The following is a 27,744-nucleotide window of genomic DNA, read 5'->3' on the forward strand; positions in this document are numbered from 1 at the left end:
GCGTCTTTTCACTGTTAGCCGCACGAAATTTGGCCAAACAGAGCAAACCATAGGCCTAGTTTGCATCAGTTTGACATGGTAAGTATATGTAAACACCAAACATGGAGTATAATACAAACTCCTCCTTTCGGTGTCGTATGCTGTACCATGTCAAACTGAGGCAAACTAGGCCTATCGGTTTGCTCTGCTTGGCCAAATTTCGCGCGGCTAACAGTGAAAAGACGACCCGTCTTGCCCGGTCCTCTCTTAGCCAAGCAAACGCCTCTAAAAGCTATAAAACCATTCAGTCTGGTTTGGTTTTGTCTTTCTCTCTCTCTCTCTCTCTCTCAAGGCCTGACTAAGCGTGTTGGGTTACGTTACGCTGCTGGCCAGGCATCTGCTTAGCAGATGTGGTGTTGCGTATATGGATTTGACCGAACGCAGTGACGCCTCCTTGAGCTGCTGATACTGATGACGCGATTAAATTGTCATCATTAGGAACATGTAATGATTGTACTTTTGATATGTGGCTTCCTGCTGATCCAGTTAGTGGGCAGGAGGGAGAGTGTGAATGTGATCAGAGTAAAAAAAAATTTTTTTTTTTTTTCCCCCCCAAGCAACCGGTCTGCGGAAACCCCTCCAAAAATGTGGCAAAATAATCAGCGTGTTGATTGTGGCTACACAACAGAAGAAGAAGAAGAAGATAATGTGGAATCAGAACAGGCACTTGCATTGAAGCCACCAAATTGACCCAGGTGTCCACAGCAGTGCAGGGTCTCCTCTGCTAATGGTATCAGGCATCCTGGCAATTTCACATTGATCTTCTTTTTTTTTTATGCACAAAGACAGATTTATTTTCTGTTAATGTTAGACGTATAGGCCTACGTTAATAAACTTTTTTTTTTTTTTTCTCAACAATTTTTTAATTCCCCATCATTCACCCATCCATTCCACAAATCTTACTTTCATTCATCAACATCTTTCTGCTGTGGTCGTTATACAGGGTTACCTGCAAATGGACAGGAAAAGAGAAATGAAAAGTGTCATGGAAACAACATGCAACAATGTTGACAATGACATGATGTTGTAAAATGCATAGAGCTTCAAGAATATGCGCTGTAGTGAAACATCTTAATAAATACATAAACAAATAAGTAAATAAATAAACATTTCTTGAGAAGACATTGATCGTTTCCTGACCTGTATCTAGACTGCCGGCACTGAGTGAGACTGGAAGTTGTGAGTGTGACGTTTCAGGGAGTTGCATAAAAATTGGAATGGGTGGAGAGAGCGATGATGAAGGTTGCAGCTCTTGGAAAGTTCTCTGAAGCGACAGAGAGAAGAATGGTAGTAGACAGTTTTTTTTTTCCCCCTGATGAATTTACATCAAAAATAAAAGTTTCAGTTGGGATCAGAAATCAAGAGTTCCTGTGCAGAAGAGATTATGTGCTTGTTGGTTGGTTGGAACGTGCTATGCCAACACAGTAACAGAGCTCTTTGTGCACTGGAGGGGTAAAAAAACAAACAAAAAACCCAAACCAAAAAACAAACAAAAAAGTGAAGAAGTTAATTATCGACATGACCAAGCTATTGGTTGAGCCCTTGTTCACTCACTGGAGTGGTACATTTACAGCTTGTATGATATATATAAAAATATGACATCACTTTTGCCATTGGTTGAGCATGTTTTGTATTCATGACTCACCTGAGCAAACAGAATAAGAAAGGTCTACAACTTTGTTGTACTAAAAAGTGATAAACCTGAACACACAATTGGATGTGCACTATTTCACTCACAAGAGGGTTACAAGTAAACATGAACACGTTGTTTGAGCACAATTTCACTCACCAGAGGGATAACAGTACAAGTGAATTATTAATCATAAACAAGAGCACACTATTGGTTGAGCATAGTTTCACTTTTTTTCATAGTAGAGATTACAGCTGCAACTAAATAAACAGAAAATTTATTCATCAGCTCACTTGGTTATGGTTGGCACCACTATTTGACTCACAACTGGCATAGTTCTGGCTCCTGTATAATTCTGGCAATATTCTGTGGAAGATCTACACAGTATACTCCACTAAGTACTACAGGAGGTCTTCAAGATTTTATGATATTCTGTGGAAGAAGATCTATACTCCATTAAGTATCACAGGACTAGTACAGTAGTAGGAGATCTTTCCAAGTTTAGATTCAAATTTGATGGGTTTATGATCATCAACCATCCTGGTCTTTTAGGGGCTTGATGTGGCATGCAAAAAGATCAAACTAAGATTTAAAAGAAATATATTCAAAGAATCAAATGTCTTAATCAGTCTCAGAGTGACATTTGTAGTGTTCTGTCTTAGCTCAAGGCCTGACTAAGCGCGTTGGGTTACGCTGCTGGTCAGGCATCTGCTTGGCAGATCTGGTGTAGCATATATGGATTTGTCCGAACGCAGTGACGGCTCCTTGAGCTACTGAAACTGAAACTGTCTTAGACTTAGAGTCACAGGTGTTTGAAAATGTGTGTGTGTGTGTGTTTATCTGTGTGTGTGTGTGTGTGTGTGTGTGTGTGTTTATCTCTGTGTGAGTGTGTGTGTGTGTGTGTTATACCTAAAGATAACAACCAAACATAATCAGTGAAACAATTCTGATATCATATGATTAATACTATTTATGATATACCATTAATCCTGAAGAATCCTGGAATGGTGAAGGTTTTTTTATAAAGAAATGTTTAAAAAAAAAAAAAAGAAAAAAAAAAAAGGTACAGTGAAATATTGGTGCACGAGATTCATCAAGTCGACTCTCTAGACTCTTGAGGTGAGACTGGTGAGTGAGTTGGGGTGGACTGCACACGCAGGAATTGAACGCACACTGACGGGCGCCATAGCCGAGTGGTTAAAGCGTTGGACTTTCAATCTGAGGGTCCCGTGTTCGAATCACGGTGACGGAGCCTGGTGGGTAAAGGGTGGAGATTTTTACGATCTCCCAGGTCAACGTATGTGCAGACCTGCTAGTGCCTGAACCCCCTTTGTGTGTCTGTGCAAGCATAAGATCAAATACGCACGTTAAAGATCCTGTTATCCATGTCAGCGTTCGGTGGGTTATGGAAACAAGAACATACCCGGCATGCACCCCCCCAAAAAGCGGAGTATGGCTGCCTACATGGCGGGGTAAAAAAAACACATGGTCATACACGTAAAAACCCACTTGTGTATATTCGAGTGAACGTGGGAGTTGAAGCCCACAGAAGAAGAAGAAGAAGAAGAATGCACGCTTTCACAACCAATACTGAGACCTACTGGGACCCTTTCTTTTTACCCAGATCTGCAAAAAAACTGAACCATTTTCTTTCATCCTCCCTACTTTGACTTTGCAGATCTGCCTCCCTCTCTTTTTTGCTTCATTTTTTTTGTTTTAGTTCTTGTCTTACCTGAACCCCATTTCCTATTAGTTTTTTTTGTTGTTGTTGTTGTAAACGTTGGTTTTCAGCAAAACATCTGCAAAGGGGGGCTGTTGTGGATGCGTCAGTGTAATTTACCGTAAAGTTTGGAAGAGAATGTGTGTGTGTGCGTACGTGTGTGTAGTGTGCGTGTGTTTGTGTGTGCATTGGCATGTGTGTACATGTGTGTGCATGTGTGTGTGTGTGTGTATGCATGTATGCATGCACACACAAACTGTGTATGTAGACCGTTCCTAAACTGTTCCGGCATCATGCTTGTTTGAAACTCTGCACTTAAAAAAAAAAAAAGAAAAAAAAGAATTAAATAATAAACCAGCTACTTGCCTTTACTCAGGTTTCCCCCCCGCCTCCACCCACCCGAAATATTTTGCCCTAAATGATGGAAGCTCTGGAAAACATTGGCATCAGCAGACTAAATACATTGCTTTTCCCCCTGTCGGGGAAGGGAGAAAAGAAGAGAGAAAAAAAAATCTATGCTCCAGTCCAGATGTTTTCTTCAGACTGCCAGAGAAGCGCACATAGTGGTAAACATGAAAGCGATTTAACTCTTTGACTGCTGAACTTAGATCAGTGTGGCTAGAATCTGAAGTGCAATCAGTGCAGTTTGTGTAAGTACTATTTAGTGGTGGTGTTGCTTTTGCTGATGAAAATTGATGCAGTCCTAAGAGGAAGAAGTGTAAGTATGTAAACGGAAGCATGGTAGCTGACATCCTGACCTGTAACTTTAGTGCAAGTTTAATCTTATCTCAGTGCAGTGGCTGCCGTTCACTGACTTTGCATATTACTAGTCTGTAGCAGTCAAGGGGTTATTAATTTAAAAAGAATAAATCAAATGAATAAATGAATAAAACAATTTTTTTTTTAAGGTAGAAGGTAGGCTCAGCCTAAGGAGGCAGAGACAGATAGATCTGGAAAAGTCATTGAGGACGTAGACCTGTACATTGGCAGCACTGGGTCTCTCGTCTCTCCCCTCCAACACGGATCCACTCTTTTCTTTCATCCTTCCTTCCACCTGCTGTGCTGTGGGGAGTGAGGTCTGAGTGCTTCACTCACTGTTGCCCAAGATTGTGGGAGCTGGAGTTGTTGGTTGTTGGTGTTTTTTGGGGTTGTTTTTTTTTTTATGGAGAAAAGGTAAGGCAAGGCAACCTGATGCCTGCAAACTGGAAGATTTTGAGACTTTGTGGGTGTTTTGTTTGCTTTACAAGTGATTTTTTTTGTTTTTTTTTGTTTTTGGAGGAGGGTTCATGAAAGAGGAGGCTTTCGTTTGTTTGTTAAACTGTTTTGATTCAAACAATTTCTGATACTGATGCAGGGGGTAAAATGATGCAAGCTTTGCTGTTTGAAGCTGGAGAGATTGTTGGGGAAATGAGCTGTGTTGTGCTTTCTCTCTCTCTCTCTCTCTCTCTCTGTGTGATAGTAAATTTTGGTGAACAGTTGTCTGGGTTTTTTTTCTCCACGGTGCTCCAGTGACGCTTTATGGAAAATTTAGTTACTTGGTTGATCAATGTAAAACTGGAGAGAAGAAGAAATTTGTGGTGAACTTTTCTTAGTTGCTATGAGGAGCGGGCAGGGGATGGGCGGGGGTGGGGGTGGGGGCAGGTTGGGGGGTTGTTACAAGAAATTATGAAAACATTTTACTCTGATTGTATATTTGTAGAATGAGTTATGTCATTTTTTGGAATTTTTGTATAATTTTGATTTGTGTTTTGTGTTTTCATCTAGTTTGACACAGTGTATTAATACATAATACTTTTTTTTGTTAGTGACTGCTGAGTATTGCTACTGATGGGATTCAACTTTATCTTTCTGTTCTGTTTTGTTGTTGTCTTACTTATGCTTGTTTATAGTAATAATAAACTAGAGAAACCATTCGACCATTCAGTCGACCACAAAAAAGTATGAAATATATTGTTTAAGAAAACATACTTATTGCAAACCCTTTTTTTAAATATATTTTTTCTAAAGATTTCATTTTATCCAATTAAGTTAACTGCTTACGTGCCATAGCGATAGTGCATAGTGACATCACTGATGACTTCATCAAAAGAAAGGAGAAAACTCAGGAAGGCAGGAAATTCATAATAATTTAAAGTGGAATATCTCCAGACTATTTTCTCAGCGTTTTGCCGATTCTTCTAGATATTGATTTATTACTTGAAACACCACTTTCTAACTTCAGTGTATTTTCCCTGGTACTCAAAGGAGTTAATTGAAAGGCTTCCATTTTCAGAAGCTTTTTTGTCTTCTTTTAAAAAAAAATTTTTTAACACAAGTCATTTGCCTCCTGTGTCTGATTGCTTTGTTTACTGCTTTAACTTTCGATTTTTTGTTTGTTAGATCATTAACTTAAGACATTTTGAACTTGTTTCCTGCCAGACATGTTTTGGGTTGTTGTTTTTGTGTTTACTGTGTGTGTGTGTTTTGTTTTTAAGAATTTTTTTTTTAATCTTTTGTTGGAGGGTTTGGTGTGATGCTGACAGTCCAGAATATTTTTTTTCTGTAAAAAAAAAAAAATGTATGTACCTCACCAGCTACATATACAACATAACAATCAAACAATGTAACAACCGGTGAACTTGATTATTGATCATTAATGATGATTACATTCTGCTTCAGTCTGGCAATGGCAAGAGATGTTTAAAGCTTTATCAGGTTTGCAGGACAGACGGTTTTACAGCTTTGTCAAACATGTGCTGGACTTGGAGACGTTTTAAAATCTTTGTCGAGTGTACTGGACAGGTGTTTTAAAAGCTTTTCCAGGAATTCAGCTAATCATGTTTGCTGGACAGGAGATGTTTTTTTTAAAGCTTTATCAAGTGTGCTAGACTGGAGATTTTTTTTTAAAGCTTTGACAAGTGTGTTGAACAGGAGATGTTTTTAAAGATGTTTTTAAAGCTTTATCAAGTGTACTGGACAGGAGATGTTTTTAAAGCTTCATCAAGTGTACTGGATATATATATACATAGAGAGAGAGAGAGTTTTAAAGCTTTATCAAAGGTGTGCTGGACAGGATGTTTTTAAAGCTTCATCGAGTGTACTGGATATATATATATGCTTTTAAAGGTGTGCTGGACAAGATGTTTTTAAAAGCTTTATCAAGTGCGCTGGACAGGATTTTTCTTTTCTTTTTTAAGTGGAAGTGCTCTGGATTGTACACACACTGTGTGAAGGAGAAAAGCAGAGTGCATCAGATCAAAAGGAGAATATTTTTGGGCTCGTTCCAAGCTGATGTGAACCAGCACCACACAACAGTCATCATCAGTGTAGGAAGTCTTCTGTTGGATTATTATTCATTTTAATTTTTAAACAAGCTGCACAAGACTAGAAATAACATTTGGGGGATAACAGTCCACCTCCATCCATTCCAGTATCCTGCTGGATTATTGTTTTTGAATAAATTGCTCAAGAATAACTTTTAGATCTATATTGTTCTGGAGGGGGTGATGGTGGTAATAAACTTCCTGCATCCATTTCCATGCATGGGATGGAATGGGGGATTCCTGGCAGTGGGGGGGGGGGGGGGGGTGTTCCTATCAGAATGGCAGAATCATGGGGGGCTGTGGATGGAAGTATGTTTTCGATGGATGTGTATGTTTTGACTCTTGTTCAATGTATTGTCAATCACTCAATGTCATTGACGTTGATGTTTGACTCGAATAGCCACCGACAAGTTTTTCATCGACTGGTGCTGTAAAATATTGAATGTCTTGAGTGAGACAACTGTTGAGAATTTCTCATTTCATACTAGACAAGGTTTTGGATAAAGTTATTATTGCAAAAATGGACTATTGTCTTTCTGTGAATTGTTTGACATGACAGTACAGAAAGGGGAAGATGGCAGAGTCAGTTTTAAATCTCTTCATGCGAACGGCGAAAGAGACGACGTTAACAGCATTTCATCCCAATTACCATCATCAAAATATTGCAAGCGGAATGCTCTTAATAGTCTTATACTGAAGAGGTGAATGTTGACAAAGAAAACCACAGTTCTGACGACGGAAGCTAAAGGTTGGGTCATTCAGACACCCACTGGACATCCGAGGGGTCTGTGTAGAGGAGAAGAGAGGACTGGCCGTACTGAGTGAGTTAAAAGCGTTTTGACTTCTGATCCAGTGTACACTGGTGATCAGGTTTGTAGGCCCCGTTTCAACCTGGTGTTGTGTGACGTTGGGTGAGATACTTTACTCCCCGTTTCAACCTGGTGTTGTGTGACGTTGGGTGAGATACTTTACTCCCCGTTTCAACCTGGTGTTGTGTGACCTTGGGTGAGATACTTTACTCCCCGTTTCAACCTGGTGTTGTGTGACGTTGGGTGAGATACTTTACTCCCCGTTTCAACCTGGTGTTGTGTGTCCTTGGGTGAGATACTTTACTCCCATTTTCCTCTCTCCACCCAGGTGTGAGTAGACACATGTATGATTTTCTTTCTTTCTTTCTTTGGCGTTCGACGGCTACGCAGTCAGGGTCGAAGTCCAAGGGATGCCACAAACTCGGACGTCTGGCGAAGATCGGCTACCATCCTCCAGAGATTGCTGTTGAGGTCTGCACCCCCAGGCCAGGACTGCTGCCGCATCTTCTCATACAAGGGGCAGTCTTGGAGAATATGGGATGGGGTCTGGTCAGCCTGGCTGCAGTCACATAGGAATGTGGCTGCCACTCCAATCCTCTTCAGGTGTGCTCGGTGGCTGCAGTATCCTGTACGAAGGCGGTAGATGGTAGTCTGGTGTCTCCTCTCCAGTGTCGTGATAGGATCCTGGTGTGCCTGGTAGCCTCCATTCAGGGTGACCCAGCCTCTTCGGAATCTGCTGCGGAGGAGAGATTTTGCTTCCTCATACGTGGCAGGAACGGTCAGCTGTGTGAGCTGGCTTCCTTCCTTAGCAAGGTGGTCTGCACGCTCGTTGCCTGGGAGGCCTACATGGGCAGGCACCCACTGGAGGGTTGTTGGGGCTGTTTTGGGTAAGGGTTGTGAGGGAGGCCTTGAGGGACTGGATCAGTGGACCAGGATCATGGGGGAGTCAAGGGCCTGGAGTGTGGACATGGAGTCAGTGAAGATGGGAGATGCTGTCAATGGGGCTTTCCACTGGAGGAGAGGAATTTTGCTGCTGTTTTGACGGGCGCAATAGCCGAGTGGTTAAAGCGTTGGACTGTCAATCTGAGAGTCCTGGGTTCGAATCACGGTGACGGCGCCTGGTAGGTAAAGGGTGGAGATTTTTACGATCTCCCAGGTCAACATATGTGCAGACCTGCTAGTGCCTGAACCCCCTTCGTGTGTATATGCAAGCAGAAGATCAAATACGCACGTTAAAGATCCTGTAATCCATGTCAGCGTTCGGCGGGTTATGGAAACAAGAACATACCCAGCATGCACACCCCCGAAAACGGAGTATGGTTGCCTACATGGCGGGGTAAAAACGGTCATCCACGTAAAAACCCACTCGTGTGCATACGAGTGAACGCAGAAGAAGAAGAAGAAGCTGCTGTTTTAATGGCGACACATGACTTTGAATGGAGAAGGTTAAAATGGCAGGAGGAGAGGACTGTCTGGACCTTGCCTTGCTGTGCTGAGCCCCAAGCACAGTGGAAATGATTATAACGTGAACTCCATGCCCGGTTGCCTGTAGTCGGTTGTTGAACCTTTACCGTATACTCTTTTTTTTAACGGAGCGTGGATGATTTACATGGCTGTCAAGTTCAGATCATGGTATTTGTCGTATAGATTGTATGCTCATAGTTAAAAGTTGGGAATGTATGCTGAGAGAAGACTTTAACGCCACGGGACTCGAATCCTGCCATGGCAGAGTTCAACTGAATGTTACTGAAAGGCTGGAGTTTCTTCAACTTCTTGGATACCACGGCAAGAAGGGGGGGACTCCATCAAGAGACAACAGTAGTTGTGTTGCAACCTCCTCCCCCCGCCCCCCTCCCATTCCCTTCCCTACTTACGCATAGACATACAGACATACATTCCCGCTCCCCCTCATCCCTCCCGCTCCCCCACCCCGTCCCCCGCCAGCAGAAACAATGTGACATGCAAATCACACATGTGCTGACACTACTGCACACACACACACACACACACACATGTACACACGCACACACACTCACACACACGCGCGCGCGCGCGCGCGCGCGCACACACACACAGAGGCACAATGTTTTACACGAGTTGCACAGGCGGTATAGCCGATGATTTATTGAAGAAAGCCGCCAAGGGTACCTCTGTTCCCCGTGAGTGTGATACTAAATACACACGCACACACACACACACACTCTCTCTCTCTCTCTCTCTCTCTCTCTCTCTCTCTCTCTCGCACTGACATACACATGCACTTTCAGTGTTTCTCTCTCTCTCTCTCTCTCTCTCTCTCTCTCTCTCTCTCTCTCTCTCTCTTGCACTGCCATACACATGCACGTTCACACACTTGGAAACATATTCATATGCACACGTGTGTGTGTGTGCGCGCGCACACACGCGCGCGCAAGCACGCACACACATAAATTGAACGTTAAGTCAGTGACCAACCACCTCACGCACGCACACACACACAAACACACGCACACACACATGCACAGTATGCATATGCACGCCCAGACACCTCCACCTACACAGACATACACAGAATAGACGTTAAATGACGAAGCAACACACAAGCATGCACACACACACACACAGAGGGAATAAACGTTAAATCAACGACTAACCAGCACACACACATACACACACACACACACACAGGATTTAAACGTTAAATCAACGACTAACCAGCACACACACACATACACACATACACACACACACACACACACACACACACACACACACACACACACACACAGACTCAGAGAGAGGGGAATAGACATTAAATCAACTACTAACCAGCACACACACACACACACACACACACACACACACACACACACACACAAGACCCCCGCCCCTCCCCACGCCCTCCACACCCAGCTCCCATCCCTTCCACGCCTCATCACCCACCCACCCCACACCCACACCCCCACCCCCCAATTCTGCGTTCGTTCGTTGGTTGGTTGGTTGGTTGGTTGGTTCAGGGTTCCACCTGTACCAGGCCCCCCCCGTCCTATTGATTTTCAATGAGGGCAGGTTGGCAAGCGGCTATGAAAACCCAATTAACTCGGAACCGATTAGCAACAAAAGCCGGCATGACTTGTGGAGGAGGCAGTAGGGCGAAGGGAGTAGGGAGTAGGAGGTAGGAAGGGGCGTGGGGGTAAAAAGGGAGAGGCGGGCCTGGGTGGATGGATGGGGAGTGGGGGGGGGGCGGTGGGGGGGGGGGTCCGGGGGGGGGAGGTGGGGGGTGTTGGGCGTGAAGGATGGGGTGAGTTGGGGTTGTAAGGACATGTATGCTGCATGCTAGCACTTGCCGAGCCATCATGATGGAAGTCCCCCCCCACCACTATAACAACAACAGCAGCAGCAGCAGCAGCACCACTGCCACCCCACCACCACCAGCAGCAGCAGGAGGAGCAAGCTAGCAGCAAAGCAAACAAAACAAAAAAACAAAACAAAACAAAAACAAAAAAAACTGCAGTTGCTGGGCTGGTGAGAGCCATCGTTTAGTTTGTGACTCCTCGTATGATCACGAGCGTGGGTTCCTCTCTCTCCTCACCTCCACCACCTCCTCCTCCTCCTCCTCCTCCACCCCACTCCCCCAAGCCAGCAGCTTTCCACTATAATGGTGGAAGGAGGTGTTTGTGATAGCTGCTGATTGGAGAGGGTGTGTGGGTAGTATGGATGGCCCGTTGTTAGTTATTATTGGCGATGAGGAGGAGGAGGAGGAGGAGGAAGGCTTATGGGGCAGGTTAGTCATGGTGCGGCTGATGGCTGATTGATGGCTGTTTGTCTGAGGGGAGTGTGTGTGGGGGGGAGGGGAGTTGGGAGGGGGGGAACTTGTCGTTTGTTGGGAGAGTCATCAACACTGCTTGTTTCTCTCTGTCTGTCTGTCGGTATGTCTGTCTCTCAGTCTGTTTCTCTGTCAGTTTGTGTCTGTCAGTCTCTTTCTGTCTCTCTCAGTCTGAGTCAGTCTGTCTCTCTTTCTGTCTCAGTCTTTCTGTCTGTCTCCCTGTCTCTGTCTATCTGTATGTCTGTCTGCCTCTCTCGCTCTCTCTGTGTGTGTCTCTCTCTGTCTCTCGTTTTGCTCTGCTGCTATAATGTCCTTTGCAAGGGAAAGAGGGAGTATTAATAAACTTGTCATCATCATCATCATCATCATCATCTTGCAGCCTTGGTAGTTGTTATCCCGTCTGTGGAGCTGATGGTTTTTTGTTGTTGTCTTTTCATGGTTAGGGATGTTTGTTTGTAGAGCTCTCTGCTGGGCATTATGCATCTGGGCCAAGTGCAGGTTTGCCAAGGAGGTCAATCACTCTGCGTAAACAACGTGTTTCATTGACCACACTGCAGAGGACAGAATGTGTTTGGGATTGCTTTTGATTCACCTGTGGAAGGGTTGGAAGGGTTATTTGATTTACCTTTGGGATCTTGTGGAAGGGTTTGGGAGCGAGGTGGCAGAACGGCTGAGACGCTTTTTCGGCCACAGTGCCAGTACTGTGCCTATAATAATAATAATAATAATAATGGTATTTATATAGCGCTGGATCTTGTGCAGAGACAAATCAAAGCACTTTCGCACCAGTCATTCTCACGCATGCATAACTCTCTAAAACTAGAAACTAAAGACAAGGAAGGGCAGGCAAGGGAGGCTATTTTGGGAAGAGGTGGGTTTTAAGGCCAGACGTGGAAGAGCTGAGTGTGGAGACTTGACGAAGTGAAAGAGGAAGTTCATTCCAGTCGCAAGGTCCAGAAACAGAGAAAGAACGGCAGCCAACAGCCGAGTGTTTGAATCTGGGTATGCGTAAACAGAGTGGCTCCGAAGCCGATCGTAATGAGCGAGATAGAGTGTAGAGGTGAAGGCAGCCGCAGAGATAGGAAGGGGCAGTTTTGTGAATACATCTATAACATAGAGTGCTGATCTTGTACTTTATTCGGTGTGAGACAGGGAGCCAGTGGACATGTTGCAAAAGAGGAGTGATGTGCTCATATCTTTTATTTCTGAGGACGAGTCGGGCAGCAGAGTTTTGTATGCACTGAAGGGACTGAATGGATGAAGCAGGAAGACCAGACAGTAGAGAGTTACAGTAGTCAAGGCGAGAGAGAGAATGAGAGAAACGAGGGTTTGGGTTCAAACCCCATGCTCACCCTTTCTCCCAAGTTTGACTGGAAAATCAAAAGTGATCGTTAAGTCGGTTGCAATTCATGAGACCGTTAACTGATGTCCCGTGTGCAGCACATACTTGGCTGCACTGAAAAAAAGAACCCCCGTGGCAGCAAAAGTGTTGCCCTCTGGCAAAATTCTGTAAAAGATAGTTTACACAAATATTGTATGCGTTCAAGGCCTGGCACTCAGTACGGCCAGTCCTCTCTTCTCCTCTACACAGACCCCTCGGATGTCCAGTGGGTGTCTGAATGACCCAACCTTTAGCTTCCGTCGTCAGAACTGTGGTATTCTTTGTCAACATTCACGTCTTCAGTATAAGAGCCTTCCGCTTGCAATATTTTGATGATGGTAATTGGGGTGAAACGCTGTTAACGTCGTCTCTTTCGCCGTTCGTATGGAAAGAGTTAAACGCTGCTGTCAGGCATCTGCCACACAGATGTGGTGTAGCATTTATATGTGATTTGTCCAAACGCAGTGACGCCACCTTGCCCTGACATAAACTAAGTAACTGTTTTGTTAGTGTGGATTGATTTATTGATCATCATGATGATTCATTCGTTTCATGTGGTGTCCTCTTCTGCACTTTGTCTTCATGTGGTGTCCTGTGTTCTGCACTTTGTCTTCATGTGGTGTCCTGTGTTCTTCACTCTGTCTTCATGTGGTGTCCTGTGTTCTGTCTCTCTTTTGTCCAGGGAGGATTTTGTCTTCATGTGGTGTCCTGTGTTCTGCACTTTGTCTTCATGTGGTGTCCTGTGTTCTGTCTCTGTCTTGTCCAGGGAGGATTTTGTCTTCATGTGGTGGCCCCTGTTCTGCACTTTGTCTTCATGTGGTGTCCTGTGTTCTGCACTTTGTCTTCATGTGGTGTCCTGTGTTCTGCACTTTGTCTTCACATGGTGTCCTGTGTTCTTCACTTTGTCTTCATGTGGTGTCCTGTGTTCTTCACTTTGTCTTCATGTGGTGTCCTGTGTTCTGTACTTTGTCTTCATGTGGTGTCCTGTGTTCTTCACTTTGTCTTCATGTGGTGTCCTGTGTTCTGTCTGTCTCTTGTCCAGGGAGGACTTTGTCTTCATGTGGTGTCCTGTGTTCTGTACTTTGTCTTCATGTGGTGTCCTGTGTTCTGCACTTTGTCTTCACATGGTGTCCTGTGTTCTTCACTTTGTCTTCATGTGGTGTCCTGTGTTCTTCACTTTGTCTTCATGTGGTGTCCTGTGTTCTGTACTTTGTCTTCATGTGGTGTCCTGTGTTCTGTCTCTCTCTTGTCCAGGGAAGACTTTGTCTTCATGTGGTGTCCTGTGTTCTGTACTTTGTCTTCATGTGGTGTCCTGTGTTCTGCACTTTGTCTTCATGTGGTGTCCTGTGTTCTGCACTTTGTCTTCATGTGGTGTCCTGTGTTCTGTACTTTGTCTTCACGTGGTGTCCTGTGTTCTGCACTTTGTCTTCATGTGGTGTCCTGTGTTCTGTACTTTGTCTTCACGTGGTGTCCTGTGTTCTGTCTTGTCCAGGGAGGACTTTGTCTTCATGTGGTGTCCTGTGTTCTGTACTTTGTCTTCACGTGGTGTCCTGTGTTCTGTCTTGTCCAGGGAGGACTTTGTCTTCATGTGGTGTCCTGTGTTCTGTACTTTGTCTTCATGTGGTGTCCTGTGTTCTGTCTCTGTCTTGTTCAGGGAAGACTTTGTCTTCATTTGGTGTCCTGTGTTCTGCACTTTGTCTTCACGTGGTGCCCTGTGTTCTGTCTCCCTCTTGTCCAGGGAGGACTTTGTCTTCATGTGGTGTCCTGTGTTCTGTACTTTGTCTTCATGTGGTGTCCTGTGTTCTGTCTCTCTCTTGTCCAGGGAGGACTTTGTCTTCATGTGGTGTCCTGTGTTTTTGTCTTCATGTGGTGTCCTGTGTTCTGCACTTTGTCTTCATGTGGCGTCCTGTGTTCTGCACTTTGTCTTCATGTGGTGTCCTGTGTTCTGTCTGTCTCTTGTCCAGGGAGGACTTTGTCTTCATGTGGTGTCCTGTGTTCTGCACTTTGTCTTCATGTGGTGTCCTGTGTTCTGTCGCTCTCTTGTCCAGGGAGGACATTGTCTTCATGTGGTGTCCTGTGTTCTGTCTCTCTCTTGTCCAGGGAGGACTTTGTCTTCATGTGGTGTCCTGTGTTCTGTCTCTGTCTTGTCCAGGGAGGACATTGTCTTCATGTGGTGTCCTGTGTTCTGTCTCTCTCTTGTCCAGGGAGGACATTGTCTTCATGTGGTGTCCTGTGTTCTGCACTTTGTCTTCATGTGGTGTCCTGTGTTCTGTCTCCATCTTGTCCAGGGAAGACTTTGTCTTCATGTGGTGTCCTGTGTTCTGTCTCTGTCTTGTCCAGGGAAGACTTTGTCTTCATGTGGTGTCCTGTGTTTTTGTCTTCATGTGCTGTCCTGTGTTCTCTCTCTCTGTGTCTCTTGTCCAGGGAGTACTTTTTTCTTCATTTGGTGCCCTGTATTCTGTCTGTCTCTTGTCCAGGGAGGACTTTGTCTTCATGTGGTGTCCTGTGTTCTGTCTCTCTCTCTTGTCCAGGGAGTACTTTGTCTTCATGTGGTGTCCTGTATTCTGTCTGTCTCTTGTCCAGGCAAGACTTTGTCTTCATGTGGTGATTTCTGTTCTGTCTCTCTCTCTCTCTTGTCCAGGGAGGACTTTGTCTTCATGTGCAAACAGCTGAACCTGGAGGACTCGGTGACGGAGATCCAGCAGGAGTTTGGCATGTCGGACCACACGCGCATCTCCTTCACCGACTTCCTGCGGTGCCGGGAGCGGGTCATGACCTCGGCCCAGGAGGGGGAGGACGCGGGCATGGAGTCGGACACGAGCGGCGTCCACACCCACCCCCCTCAGATCACCTCCTGGCCCACCATGAGCAGCGACAGTCTGGGTGAGTGGAGCGGAGCTCTGTGCCACCTGTTAACGATTTTGCCGGTATTTTGTTAACGCTTGATTTTGCAGTCAGTTCCAACATTATGCCAGTGTCAGAATTGTTCCCGACGAGTTCATTTTTTGACTACATATGTATGCGTTTATGTAAGTTTGTTGCCTGCCTATGTGTGTTAGGGTAGCTGTTAGATACACATGTATTGTTAAAATGTATGTATGCAGTGTGTGTGTGTGTGTGTGTGTAGTCACATTTTGGTGTGTGTATGTAACATAGATGTAATGTTTTATGTTAACAAAGCGTTTTTGTAAAGCACCTGGAGCAGATTTCTGGATAGTGTGCTATATTAGTATCCATTATTATTATTATTATTATTATTTTTATTATTACATAGCATGGTCACATGCTTTCCTGTCAACATTACCCAGACGCTCTAGACCTGTCCATCACAAGGCCAGGGCAGTCACTACCAACCTTGGTCTCACATGTTCTGGTGTGACTTGATGCTCGACGATTTTTCGCGTGCACTTTTACATTGAAACAGCATTGAGTGGACCAATCTGTTTAATCGTAGCAGTTTAGAATTACACCGTGTAACAGGTAGGCCCAAGTGTTTATGTGCCTTGCAGATTAAACGGCCCAAGTGTTTGTAGTGTTTGTTTGCCTTGTAGATAAACGGACCAGGTGTTTGTGAGCCTTAGATATTAAACGGCCCAAGTGTTTGTAGTGTTTGTATGCCTTGTAGATAAACGGACCAGGTGTTTGTGTGCCTTAGATAAACGGCCCAAGTGTACATTTGCTGATGTGGCTTGAGTTCGAAGGTTCCTTCCAAACTCAGAATGTTCCTAGCAAATTTCCTGATTATTCCTACCAACACTTGACAGGGGTTGGCATCTCTGGGTGAGGGAGTCTTCTTCTTCTTCTTGAAGTTCTTCTTCTGCGTTCGTGGGCTGCAATTCCCACGTTCACTTGTATGCACACGAGTGGGCTTTTACGAGTATGACCATTTTTACCCCGCCATGTAGGCAGCCATACTCCGTTTTCGGGGGTGTGCATGCTGGGTATGTTCTTGTTTCCATAACCCACCAAACGCGGACATGGATTACAGGATCTTTAACGTGCGTATTTGATCTTCTGCGTGCATATACACACAAAGGGGGTTCAGGCACTAGCAGGTCTGTACATATGTTGACCTGGCGTCGTCACCGTGATTCGAACCCGGGACCCCCAGATTGACAGTCCAATGCTTTAACCACTTGGCTATTGCACCCGTCTAGGGAGTCAGTGAAGGGAGGTGGCAGAATGGTTTTTGTATACATGTATACACGTACATAGTGGAGCAATGGCCTAGAGGTAACGCGTCCGCCTAGGAAGCGAGAGAATCCGAGCGCGCTGGTTCGAATCACGGCTCAGCCGCCAATATTTTCTCCCCCTCCACTAGACCTTGAGTGGAGGTCTGGATGCTAGTCATTCGGATGAGATGATAAACTGTGGTCCCGTGTGCAGCATGCACTTAGTGCACGTAAAAGAACCCACAGCAACAAAAGGGTTGTTCCTGGCAAAATTCTGTAGAAAAATCCACGTCAATAGGAAAAACAAACAAAACTGCACGCAGGAAAAATAAAAAAAATGGGGTGGCGCTGTAGTGTAGCAACGCGCTCTCCCTGGGGAGAGTAGCCCGAATTTCACACAGAGAAATCTGTTGTGATAAAAAGAAATACAAATACTTGTATGATAGTCAGTCGTGTCCGACTATGACCATCAGAATGAACAGCAGAGGAGGCAACTGCTGTCACAACTGTATTGGAGTGGTGGGAGCTGGCAGAATGGTTTTTGTATACATGTATACACGTAAATATCATTTCATCTCCTGGCCTCGTTATTTGTTAATTTCCAGTTGAAAAACCACCGAGGCAACCATGTATTTGTTCTTTATTGTCCATGTGTTCTGTGTGGCTTGTTCAGGATTAAAGAGGCTATGCCAGTCTTGTATACAAGCTCATTTGTGTTTGCACATTTCTTCTGTCTTTGCTGCTGTGTGCACGTGGCAGATGATCGGTATAGGGACAGGCCCGGCGCTTCCTTTTTTGAGGAAGTGTCTGGGTTTGTTCCAATGTACCTTTTATTTACCTGTGTGCTAGCTGAATCGGTAGCATAAGCAGCACTGACTTGAAGTTGTGTACCTTGTGAATGGAGAGAGTTTCCACTCTTTACTATTTGTTAATCTTACTTGTATGATAGTCGTGTCCGTGTCTATGACCATCAGAATGAACAGCAGCGGAGGTAACTGCTGTCACAGCTATCTGGGAGTGGTGGGAGTTGGCAGAATGGTTTTTATATGTATACATGTATGTATGACAGTCAGCCGTGTCTGACTATGACCATCATAATGTTCAGCAGAGGACTCTGAGGAGGCAACTACTGTCCCGACCATCTGGGCTAGAATTTGATTATAATGGAGAGTGTCTTGCCCTAGCTACATCCTCACTCTCTCTGCCAAGAGGGTTTTAGGACAGTTGGCGTCAGGATGGTTCCCAAAGGACAACTTGCCCCCCCAAGGCTGCAGCACAAAGAGCCAGTGCAGTTTTGTTTCCTAGTTTGAGAGTCATAGTCCTTCACAAACTAGACTGATACGTAAATGATTTCCCATTGCAGTGCAGAAGCCATTGATAATACAGCTCTCACTTTGCTGTAGGCCCAACTGTAAACTTGTGGCAGAATCGAGAAGACGCTTATATCTGTTAATACTGTGTTTGTGAGGGGCTGGGTTTGAATCCTGCCCCTTTCTCCTAGGTTTCATTGGTGGCTGAATGGTTAAGACACTTACGTTTGTCAGCGCAGTGTCTGGGAGGGGCTGGGTTTGAATCCTGCTCTCACCCTTTCTCCCAGGTTTGATTGGTGGCAGAGTGGTTAAGACACTTTGATTTGTCAGCGCGGTGTCTGGGAGGGGCTGGGTTTGAATCCTGCTCTCACCCTTTCTCCCAGGTTTGATTGGTGGCAGAGTGGTTAAGACACTTTGATTTGTCAGTGCGGTGTCTGGGAGGGGCTGGGTTTGAATCCTGCTGTCACCCTTTCTCCCAAGTTTGAGTGGTGGCAGAGTGGTTAAGACACTTAGATTTGTCAGCCCAGTGTCTGGGAGGGGCAGGGTTTGAATCCTGCTCTCAGCCGTTCGGTTCTCCCAGGTTTGATTGGTGGCAGAATGGTTAAGACACTTTGATTTGTCAGCCCAGTGTCTGGGAGGGGCAGGGTTTGAATCCTGCTCTCACCCTTTCTCCCAGGTTTGATTGGAGGCTGAATGGTTAAGATTCTTATTTATAATAATATAAGACAATACACTGTCTGGGAGGGGCAGGGTTTGAATCCTGCTCTCACCCGTTCGGTTCTCCCAGGTTTGATTGGTGGCAGAGTGGTTAAGACACTTAGGTTTGTCAGCGCAGCGACGGGCGCAATAGCCGAATGGTTAAAGCGTTGGACTTTCAATCTGAGGGTCCCGGGTTCGAATCTCAGTGACGGCGCCTGGTGGGTAAAGGGTGGAGATTTTTCCGATCTCCCAGGTCAATATATGTGCAGACCTGCTAGTGCCTGAACCCCCTTCATGTGTACACACAAGCAAAAAAACAAATACACACGTTAAAGATCCTGTAATCCATGTCGGCGTTCGGTGGGTTATGGAAACAAGTACATACCTAGCATGCACACCCCCGAAAGCGGAGTATGGCTGCCTGCATGGCGGGGTAAAAACGGTCATACACGTAAAAGCCTGCTCATGTATACACGAGTGAACGTGGGAGTTGCAGCCCACGAACGCAGAAGAAGAAGAAGTCAGCGCAGTGTCTGGGAGGGGCTGGGTTTGAATCCTGCTCTCACCCGTTCGGTTCTCCCAGGTTTGATTGGTGGCAGAGTGGGTAAGATTCTTATTTATAAGACAATACACTGTCTGTGAGGGGCTGGGTTTGAATCACGGGTCTTGCCCTTCATCCTAAGTTTGACTGGAAAATCAATCAAACTGAGCGTCAAGTCATCCGGATGAGACGATAAACCGAGGTACCTTGTGCAGCATTCACCTGGCTCACTCAAGAAAAAACCCTTGGCAACAAAAGTGTTGTCCTCTGGCAAAATTCTGCGTAAGAAATCCAGTGCGATAGGAACACAAGTGGAGTGATGGCCTAGAGGTAACGCGTCCGCCTTGGAAGCGAGAGAATCTGAGTGCGCTGGTTCGAATCACGGTTCAGCCACCGATATTTTCTCCCCCTCCACTAGACCTTGGGTGGTGGTCTGGACGCTAGTCATTCGGATGAGACGATGCATTTAGCGCACGTAAAAGAACCCACGGCAACAAAAGGGTTGTTCCTGGCAAAATTCTGTAGAAAAATCCACTTGGATAGGAAAAACAAATAAAACTACACGCAGGAAAAAATTTTTAAAAATGGGTGGCGCTGTAGTGTAGCAACGCACTCTCCCTGGGGAGAGCAGCCCGAATTTCACACAGAGAAATCTGATGTGATAAAAAATAAATACAAACAAATACAAAATACAAACAAATATGCATGCACTCAAGGACGAAACGCGTCAGGTTGCGCTGCTGGTCCGGTGTCAGGCGTCTTAGCAGATGCAGTGCAGCATATTGATTTTATCAGAATGCAGTGGCGCCTCCTTAAGAAATTGAAACTGAAAATCATTCGCATGTACGAGTGGGCTTTTTTCATGTACGACCGTTTTTCACCCCTGCCATGTAGGCAGCCGTACTGCTTTGTGTACATGTGTGCATGCTGGGTGTGGTCTTGTTTCCATAACCCACCGAATGCTGACATGGATTACAGGATCTTTAACGTGCGTGTTGGATCTTCTGCATGCGTGTTATACACATGAAGGAGGTTCAAGCACTGGCAGGTCTGCATATGTTGACCCAGGGGGTTGGAAATATCTCCGACGGGCGCAATAGCCGAGTGGTTAAAGCGTTGGACTGTCAATCTGAGGGTCCCCGGTTCGAATCACGGTGGCGACGCCTGGTGGGTAAAGGGTGGAGATTTTTACGATCTCCCAGGTCAACATATGTGCAGACCTGCTAGTGCCTGAACCCCCTTCGTGTGTATATGCAAGCAGAAGATCAAATACGCACGTTAAAGATCCTGTAATCCATGTCAGCGTTCGGTGGGTTATGGAAACAAGAACATACCCAGCATGCACACCCCCGAAAACGGAGTATGGCTGCCTACATGGCGGGGTAAAAACGGTCATACACGTAAAAGCCCACTCGCGTGCATACGAGTGAACGCAGAAGAAGAAGAAGAGGAGGAAATATCTCCACACTTGAACCACCGGGTGCGTAGAAAAGTGGGGATCGAACTCGGGGAAACTGGGGCAAGAATCTACCCAGTGCTCGAAACGTTCAGCCACTGCGCTTACTGGTGGTGTTGTTTGAGTTAACCTTAACCTTATGCTGTGGGCCCAGGCCTTGGAGTGAACCTGTTTTATTGGTCTTTCAAAAATGCCATGATTTGATAAACTTTAGGTACCTATATATATGTGTATGCATACACACACACACACACACACACACATATATATATATATATATATATATATATATATATATATATTGGTATACTGTAAATACTGATTTATCCATTAAAATTATTCAGTTGCTTTTCTTCGACGGAGTATGGATATATCCTTCTGTACTTGAGTTGGCATGCGAGAGAGAGATAGTCAAACTCACACAGAGAAACCTTCAAACACACACACACATACACACACACAAACATGCACACACACAAACACACACACATATACACACACACGCACACACACACACACACACATACACATACACAAACATGCACACACACACACACAAACACACATGCACAAACACAAGCACACAAACAAAACACGCACACACAAGAAAAAAAACGCGTGCGCGCGCACACACACACACACACACACACACACACACACACACACACACAGTTGTTCCACTTTACCACTGTCACCTTCACACACCCACAACACAAAACCCCTCCCCTTCAAAAACACAAAGACAAAGGGAAACAAACAAGCAAACAAAAAAAACCCACCAAGGGCCCCAAACTGTACAACAAATTAAACAAAATGCTAACAAACCGCACACTTGCTCGTCCTCCACAGGGGCCCACTCGGGCAAGCCAGAGAGCGCTGACTACGACAGCGGCGCCAGGGATTTGAGCCCGGAACCCGTCAGCCTGACCCTCCTGATGAAGTCCCACGACCCGTCCGCCGTGCGGGAAGTCCAGGACATGGGATCGGGGGAGGTGTTGGATCTGGCTGACAGGGTGAGTGTGTGAGTGAGTGAAGGAGGGTGCTGACAGGGTGAGTGTGTGAGTGAGCGAAGGAGGGAGGGTGTTGACCTGGGGTGAGTGTGTGACTGAGCGAAGGAGGGACAAGGGTGTTGACCTAGGGTGAGTGACTGAGTGAAGGAGGGTGTTGACAGAGGGTGAATGTGTGACTGAGCGAAGGAGGGAGGTGGTCGACATAGGGTGAGTGTGTGAGTGAGCGAAGGAGGGAGGGTGTTGACCTAGTGTGAGTGTGTGAGCAAAAGGGAGGAGTGTTGACACGGGGTGAGTGTGTGACTGAGCGAAGGAGGGAGGGTGTTGACCTAGGGTGAGTGTGTGAGTGAGCAAAAGAGGGAGGGTGTTGACCTAGGATGAGTGTGTGACTGAACGAAGGAGGGAGGTGGTTGACATAGGGGGAGTAACTGGGCGAAGGAGGGAGGAGGGTGTTGACACAGGGTGAGTGTGTGACTGAGTGAAGGAGGGAGGGTGTTGACATAGGGTGACTGAGTGAAGGAGGGAGGGTGTTGACATAGGGTGAGTGTGTGAGCAAAAGGGAGGATGGCGTTGACACGGGGTGAGTGACTGAGTGAAGGAGGGAGGGTGTTGACATAGGGGGAGTGTGTGACTGAGCGAAGGAGAGAGGAGGGTGTTGACCAAGGGTGAGTGTGTGACTGAGTGATGGAGGGAGGGTGTTGACAGGATGAGTGTGTGAGTGAGCGAAGGAGGGAGGGGGGTGACCTAGGGTGAGTGTGTGAGTGAGCGAAGGAGGGAGGGTGTTGACATAGGGTGAGTGTGCGACTGAGTGATGGAGGGAGGGTGTTGACATAGGGTGAGTGTGCGACTGAGTGATGGAGGGAGGGTGTTGACACGGGGTGAGTGTGCGACTGAGTGAAGGAGGGACGAGGGTGTTGACGCAGGGTGAGTGTGTGACTGAGTGATGGAGGGAGGGTGTTGACACGGGGTGAGTGTGCAACTGAGTGATGGAGGGAGGGTGTTGACACGGGGTGAGTGTGCGACTGAGTGAAGGAGGGACGAGGGTGTTGACGCAGGGTGAGTGTGTGACTGAGAGAAGGAGGTGGTTGACACAGGGTGAGTGTGTGAGTGAGCGAAGGAGGGAGGGTGTTGACCTAGGGTGAGTGTGTGACTGAGTGAAGGAGGGAGGCTGTTGATATAGGGTGTTACTGGGTGATGAAGGGAGAGTGTTGACATAGGGTGTGTGAAGGAGGGTGTTGACAGGTTGAGTGTGACTGAGTGAAGGAGGGAGGGTTTTGACATAGGGTGAGTGTGTGACTGGGCGAAGAAAGAGTGTTTACATATGGAGAGTGTGAAGGCAGGTGTTGACAGGTTGAGTGTGAGTGGAGGAGGGAGGACGTTGACAGGGTGAGTGTGTGACTGAGTGGAGGAGGAAGGGTGTAGTTGGTTTTTGAGGGATTGGTGTGGTGTGGTGTGGAGTATTGGTGGTGGTTTTTGTGGTGGTTGTAGTGATTGTGGTTCATTGTCAGTGATGGTGGTTCATGGTCAGTGGTGGTGATGGTGGTGTTTTTTGTTGTTGTGTGTGTATGTGTGTGTGTGTTTGTGTCAATGCATGTGTGTGTGTCACTGAGTGTGTTTGGGTGTTACTGTGTGTGTGTGTGTGTGTGTGTGTGTATGTGCTGTCCCATCAGCCTAAGTGTTTCAGTTGCGTTACTCTCTTGCTGTTCATCCCAAATCCTCTTGGCATTGGACATCCACTTGTTTAAGTCCTTGGTTCAGTCCTTGTTTCGGCGTTGGGTGGGTTAATTAATTAATGAGATAAGGGTGGAGATTTTTCCCAACTTCCAGGTCACCGGGTGTACAAAGCTGCTACGCGGTACATTGTGTGTCTGCAAAAGATCATATATACATACATGCGCATGTTAAAGATCCCAAAATCCGTGCCAGTGGGTTGCGAAAACTACAAGCATGGCACACCTTGGAAAATGGTGTATGACTGTCTATGTAGCGGGATCAAAAAATGATCAGAACACATAAAAGCCCGCTCATGATTTAAAGGAGTTCCAGCAGCCTATGAACGCAGAGAGAAAGTAATCGTGAACCCCCAAAATTACACAACCACTTCCATATCTTGGTCTGCTGCAGTCCCGATGCCAGCAGTGCGCAGGGGGCTCTGATGGTTAGGTCGCCCTGAGGCCACACACTGGAGGAGACCGTGCTGATATTAAGGTGGTGGTGTTTCGTTGGAGCGATGGTTGTGATTCGTTTCTGGAGTGTCCCCAGCTGTGCAGGGCTAGAAATTCCCAGATTACCTTTCTTTTACTTGCCCTGGGGACAAGAGGATATAAAAAAAAATAAAAAAAACTCAGCATGTCTAGAAATTTTCTAGACTACTTTAAGTTGCCCAGGGAACATGTTCATGTAAACTCTGGAAGCACACTGGAGGAGTGTACCCACTCTCTATGACCCAGAATGCTACTACTAGTCTGCACCCACTTGACTAAGCGCGGTGGGTTACGCTGCTGGTCAGGCATCTGCTTGGCAGATGTGGTGTAGCGTATATGGATTTGTCGAACGCAGTGACGCCTCCTTGAGCTACTGAAACTGAAACTGTACCCACGCATGCCACACGCTGTCTAATGTGTCGTGATTTCTTTTTCCTGGAATTTTTAAATTACATTTTTACAGTTATTTTTTAATTAAGAAGAGTTAACAGGTCAAGGAGGAAGGTGGCCGAGTGGTTAAGATGCTTTCGCTGCCAATACAGTGACGAGCGTGGGTTCGAATCCCGCTCTCAACCCTTTCTCCTCAGTTTGAGCCCGGAAAATCCAACCTGAGTGTTGTATAATCTTTGGGATGAGGCGATAAAAACCAAGGTCCCCCTCCCCGCCCATGTGCAGCACGCACTTGGCGCACTGGAAAAGAACCCATGGCAACAAAGTGTTGTACTCTGACAAAATGATGTAAAACCAAATCTCAGTCTACCCCCGAAAACGGAGTATGGCTGCCTACATGGCGGGGTAAAAACGGTCATACACGTAAAAGCCCACTCGTGTGCATACGAGTGAACGTGGGAGTTGCAGCCCACGAACGCAGAAGAAGAAGAAGAAATCTCAGTCTGATAAGTACACAAATATGATTTATAAGCAGACACTCAAGGCCTGACGAAACGTGTTGTGTTGTCCAAGCGTAGTGACGCCTTCTTGAGAAACTGAAACTGAAACTGAAACTTCTTAAGGACAAGAAAGGGGTGTGTGCAGAGGGTGGGGGGGGGGGGGGAGGAGGGGAGGTGAGAAGGGGGCTGTCCCCCACCCCTTCTCTGTCTCTGTCTCAGTCTCTGCCTCCTTGTGACCTATGTCTCTGCCTCTCTCTCTCTCTCTTTTCCTTCTCCTCTCTGTCTCTCTCTCTCCCTTCTCTCTCTCTCTCTCTCTCTCCCTTCTTTCTCTCCGTTTTTCTGTCACTATGTGTCTGTGTGCATGTGAGCGTGCGCATATGTGCCTAAACCTCATTCTGTTTCTTTATCACTGACCCTGTGTGTGTGTGTGTGTGTGTGTGTGTGTGTGTGTGTGTGTGTGTGTGTGTGTGTGCTGGTGCGTTTATCTTTCACTCTGTGTCTGTAACTCTCTCTCTCTCTCTCTCTCTCTCCCTTCTCTCTCTCCGTTTTTCTGTCACTATGTGTCTGTGTGCGTGTGAGCGTGCGCATATGTGCCTAAACCTCATTCTGTGTCTTTATCACTGACCCTGTGTGTGTGTGTGTGTGTGTGTGTGCTGGTGCGTTTATCTTTCACTCTGTGTCTGAATCTCTCTCTCTCTCTCTCTCTGAAACTGAAACTGAAACCTCGAAGGACAAGAAAGGGGCGTGCAGAGGGTGGGGGGAGGAGGGGATGTAAGAAGGGAAAAAAAATCCTTTTGAATAACCAAAATAATATCGGAAATCATTTGGCTGTGCGAGATATGTTTCAAGAAAGCTCTTCATTAATTCATTCAAGGAAAATCTGAAAGACTTGGAGTGCGTTTGCGTGTGTCTGTGTGTGTGTGAGTGTCTGTGTGTATGTGTGCATGTGTATGCGTGTCTGTTTTGTGTGTGGGGGGCGCATGCATCGTTGCTTGTGTGTGAATGTGTGTGTATGCATGCATTTGCTTACACCTGTGCAGAATGTTATATGTGTGTGTGTAGGCATGTGCGTTGATTTGAACATAGTGCGCAGATGTGATTGTGTAAGTGCGCATGGGCACGATGTGCACAGGCATGCGTGAATGTGTGCACGCTTGAATGCAGTACTAGCAACTTGTCCCAGCATTTCCAGCAGTTTTTTTGTCATTAGGATGGTGGTGGAGAATGTGAGTGTTTGGGTGTGGGTGTGTGTGTGGAGTGAGGGGATAGAGAGGGTTGATTAGTGTGTGTGTGAGTGTGTGTGTGTGTGGGGGGGGGTGTATGTGGAGTCAAGTGGATTCTTTTTTTATGTGTGTATTCATGTGTGTGTGTGTTTGTGTGTGTATAATATATCTGTGTTTGTGTGTCTTTGTCTGTGTGTGTGTGTGTGTGTGTGTGTTTGTATGATATATCTGTTTGTGTGTCTGTGTGTGTGTGTGTGTTTGTATGATATATCTGTTTGTGTGCCCATGTGTATGTGTGTTGGTCTGTGTTTTTGTATAATATATCTGTGTTTGTGTGCCTGTGTCTGTGTGTGTGTGTGTGTGTGTGTTTGTATATCTATGTTTGTGTGCCTATGTCTGTGTGTGTGTGTGTGTGTGTGTGGAGGAGGAGGAAGGAGGGGAGGGGGTGGATTTATTTTGTCAGTGGGTGACAGGGGCTGATGCTTAGGCAAAGTTCAGTAACTCTGAAAAGAGTTCTTTCCCCAGAAGACGACAGGGGTTATCGGGACTGGTTTTTTTTTTGGGGGGGGGGGGGGGGGGGTCAGGGAGGAAAACTGTGCGCACGCACACACACACACACACACACACACACACACACACACTGCGTAGGTCATTGACTGGAGGGATGCGTGCAGGCATGCAGCGGTTTCAAAATGCCTTTCTTTACACCCCTCTCACTCTTGTCTCTGTCTGTTAGTCTCTGTGTGTGTGTCTCTCTCTGTCTCTCTGTCTCTCTCTCTCTCTCTCTCTCTCACACACACACACACACACAGTCTCTGTCTCAGTATCTCTCTTTGTCTGTCTGTCCCTCTCTCTCTCTCTCTCTCTCTCACTCTCTTTATCTGTCTCTTACAGTCTCTGTCTCAGTATCACTCTATCAGTCTGTCTGTCTGTCTGTCTGTCTGTCTCTCTCTCTCTCTCTCTCTCTCTCTCTCTCTGTCTCTCCTTCTCGTCCCCTTCTTCTGTGCCTTCTTCTTCCTCTTCCTCTCCCTCTCTTTCTCCACCTCCTCCTCTTCCTTCTTCTCTTCATCATGTGGTTGCCGCCCCCCCCCTCCCCCACTCCCAACCCACCCCCCCACTCGCCCTTCCCTGTGTTTCCTTCATCCTGTCTCACTAGTCATATATTTGCTCCCAGTCTATCTGTCTCTCTCTGTCTCTCCCCGCCCCCCCTCTCTCTCTCTCTCTCCATCTCTCCCCCCCCCCCTCTCTCTCTCTCTGTCTGTCTCCCTCTGTCTCTCCCTCCCTCTCTCTCTCACCCTCTCTCTCTCCTCCCTCTCCCTCTCCCACTCCCTCTCTCCCCACCCCCCTGTCTCTTTCAGATCTTTTTTTTTTTTTTTTTTTTTTTTTAATAGTGGTTGCCATCCTCTTCAACCCACCTCCATCCCCTATCTCCCCCACCCCTTCTCTGTCTCCTTATGACCTATGTCTCTGTCTCTGTCTGTCTGTCTGTCTGTCTGTCTTGTCTGTTCCTTCTCCTCTCTCTCTCTCTCTGTGTCCCTTCTCTCTCTCTCTCTCTC

General features: G+C 46.3%; 1 protein-coding gene across 1 annotated transcript in view; it reads left to right on the forward strand.

The window, feature by feature from the left end:
- The window catches only part of LOC143277864 (colorectal mutant cancer protein-like), a 124,175-nt gene that overhangs the window by 4,720 nt on the left and 91,711 nt on the right, over positions 1-27,744 (forward strand). The window contains exons 2-3 of the mRNA XM_076582804.1: positions 15,328-15,569; positions 21,714-21,877. Coding sequence (XP_076438919.1) covers positions 15,328-15,569; positions 21,714-21,877 — 406 coding nt within the window. The remainder of the gene's footprint in view (positions 1-15,327; positions 15,570-21,713; positions 21,878-27,744) is intronic.

Source organism: Babylonia areolata, chromosome 35 (assembly GCF_041734735.1).
Source record: "Babylonia areolata isolate BAREFJ2019XMU chromosome 35, ASM4173473v1, whole genome shotgun sequence".
Classification (NCBI taxonomy): domain Eukaryota; kingdom Metazoa; phylum Mollusca; class Gastropoda; order Neogastropoda; family Buccinidae; genus Babylonia; species Babylonia areolata.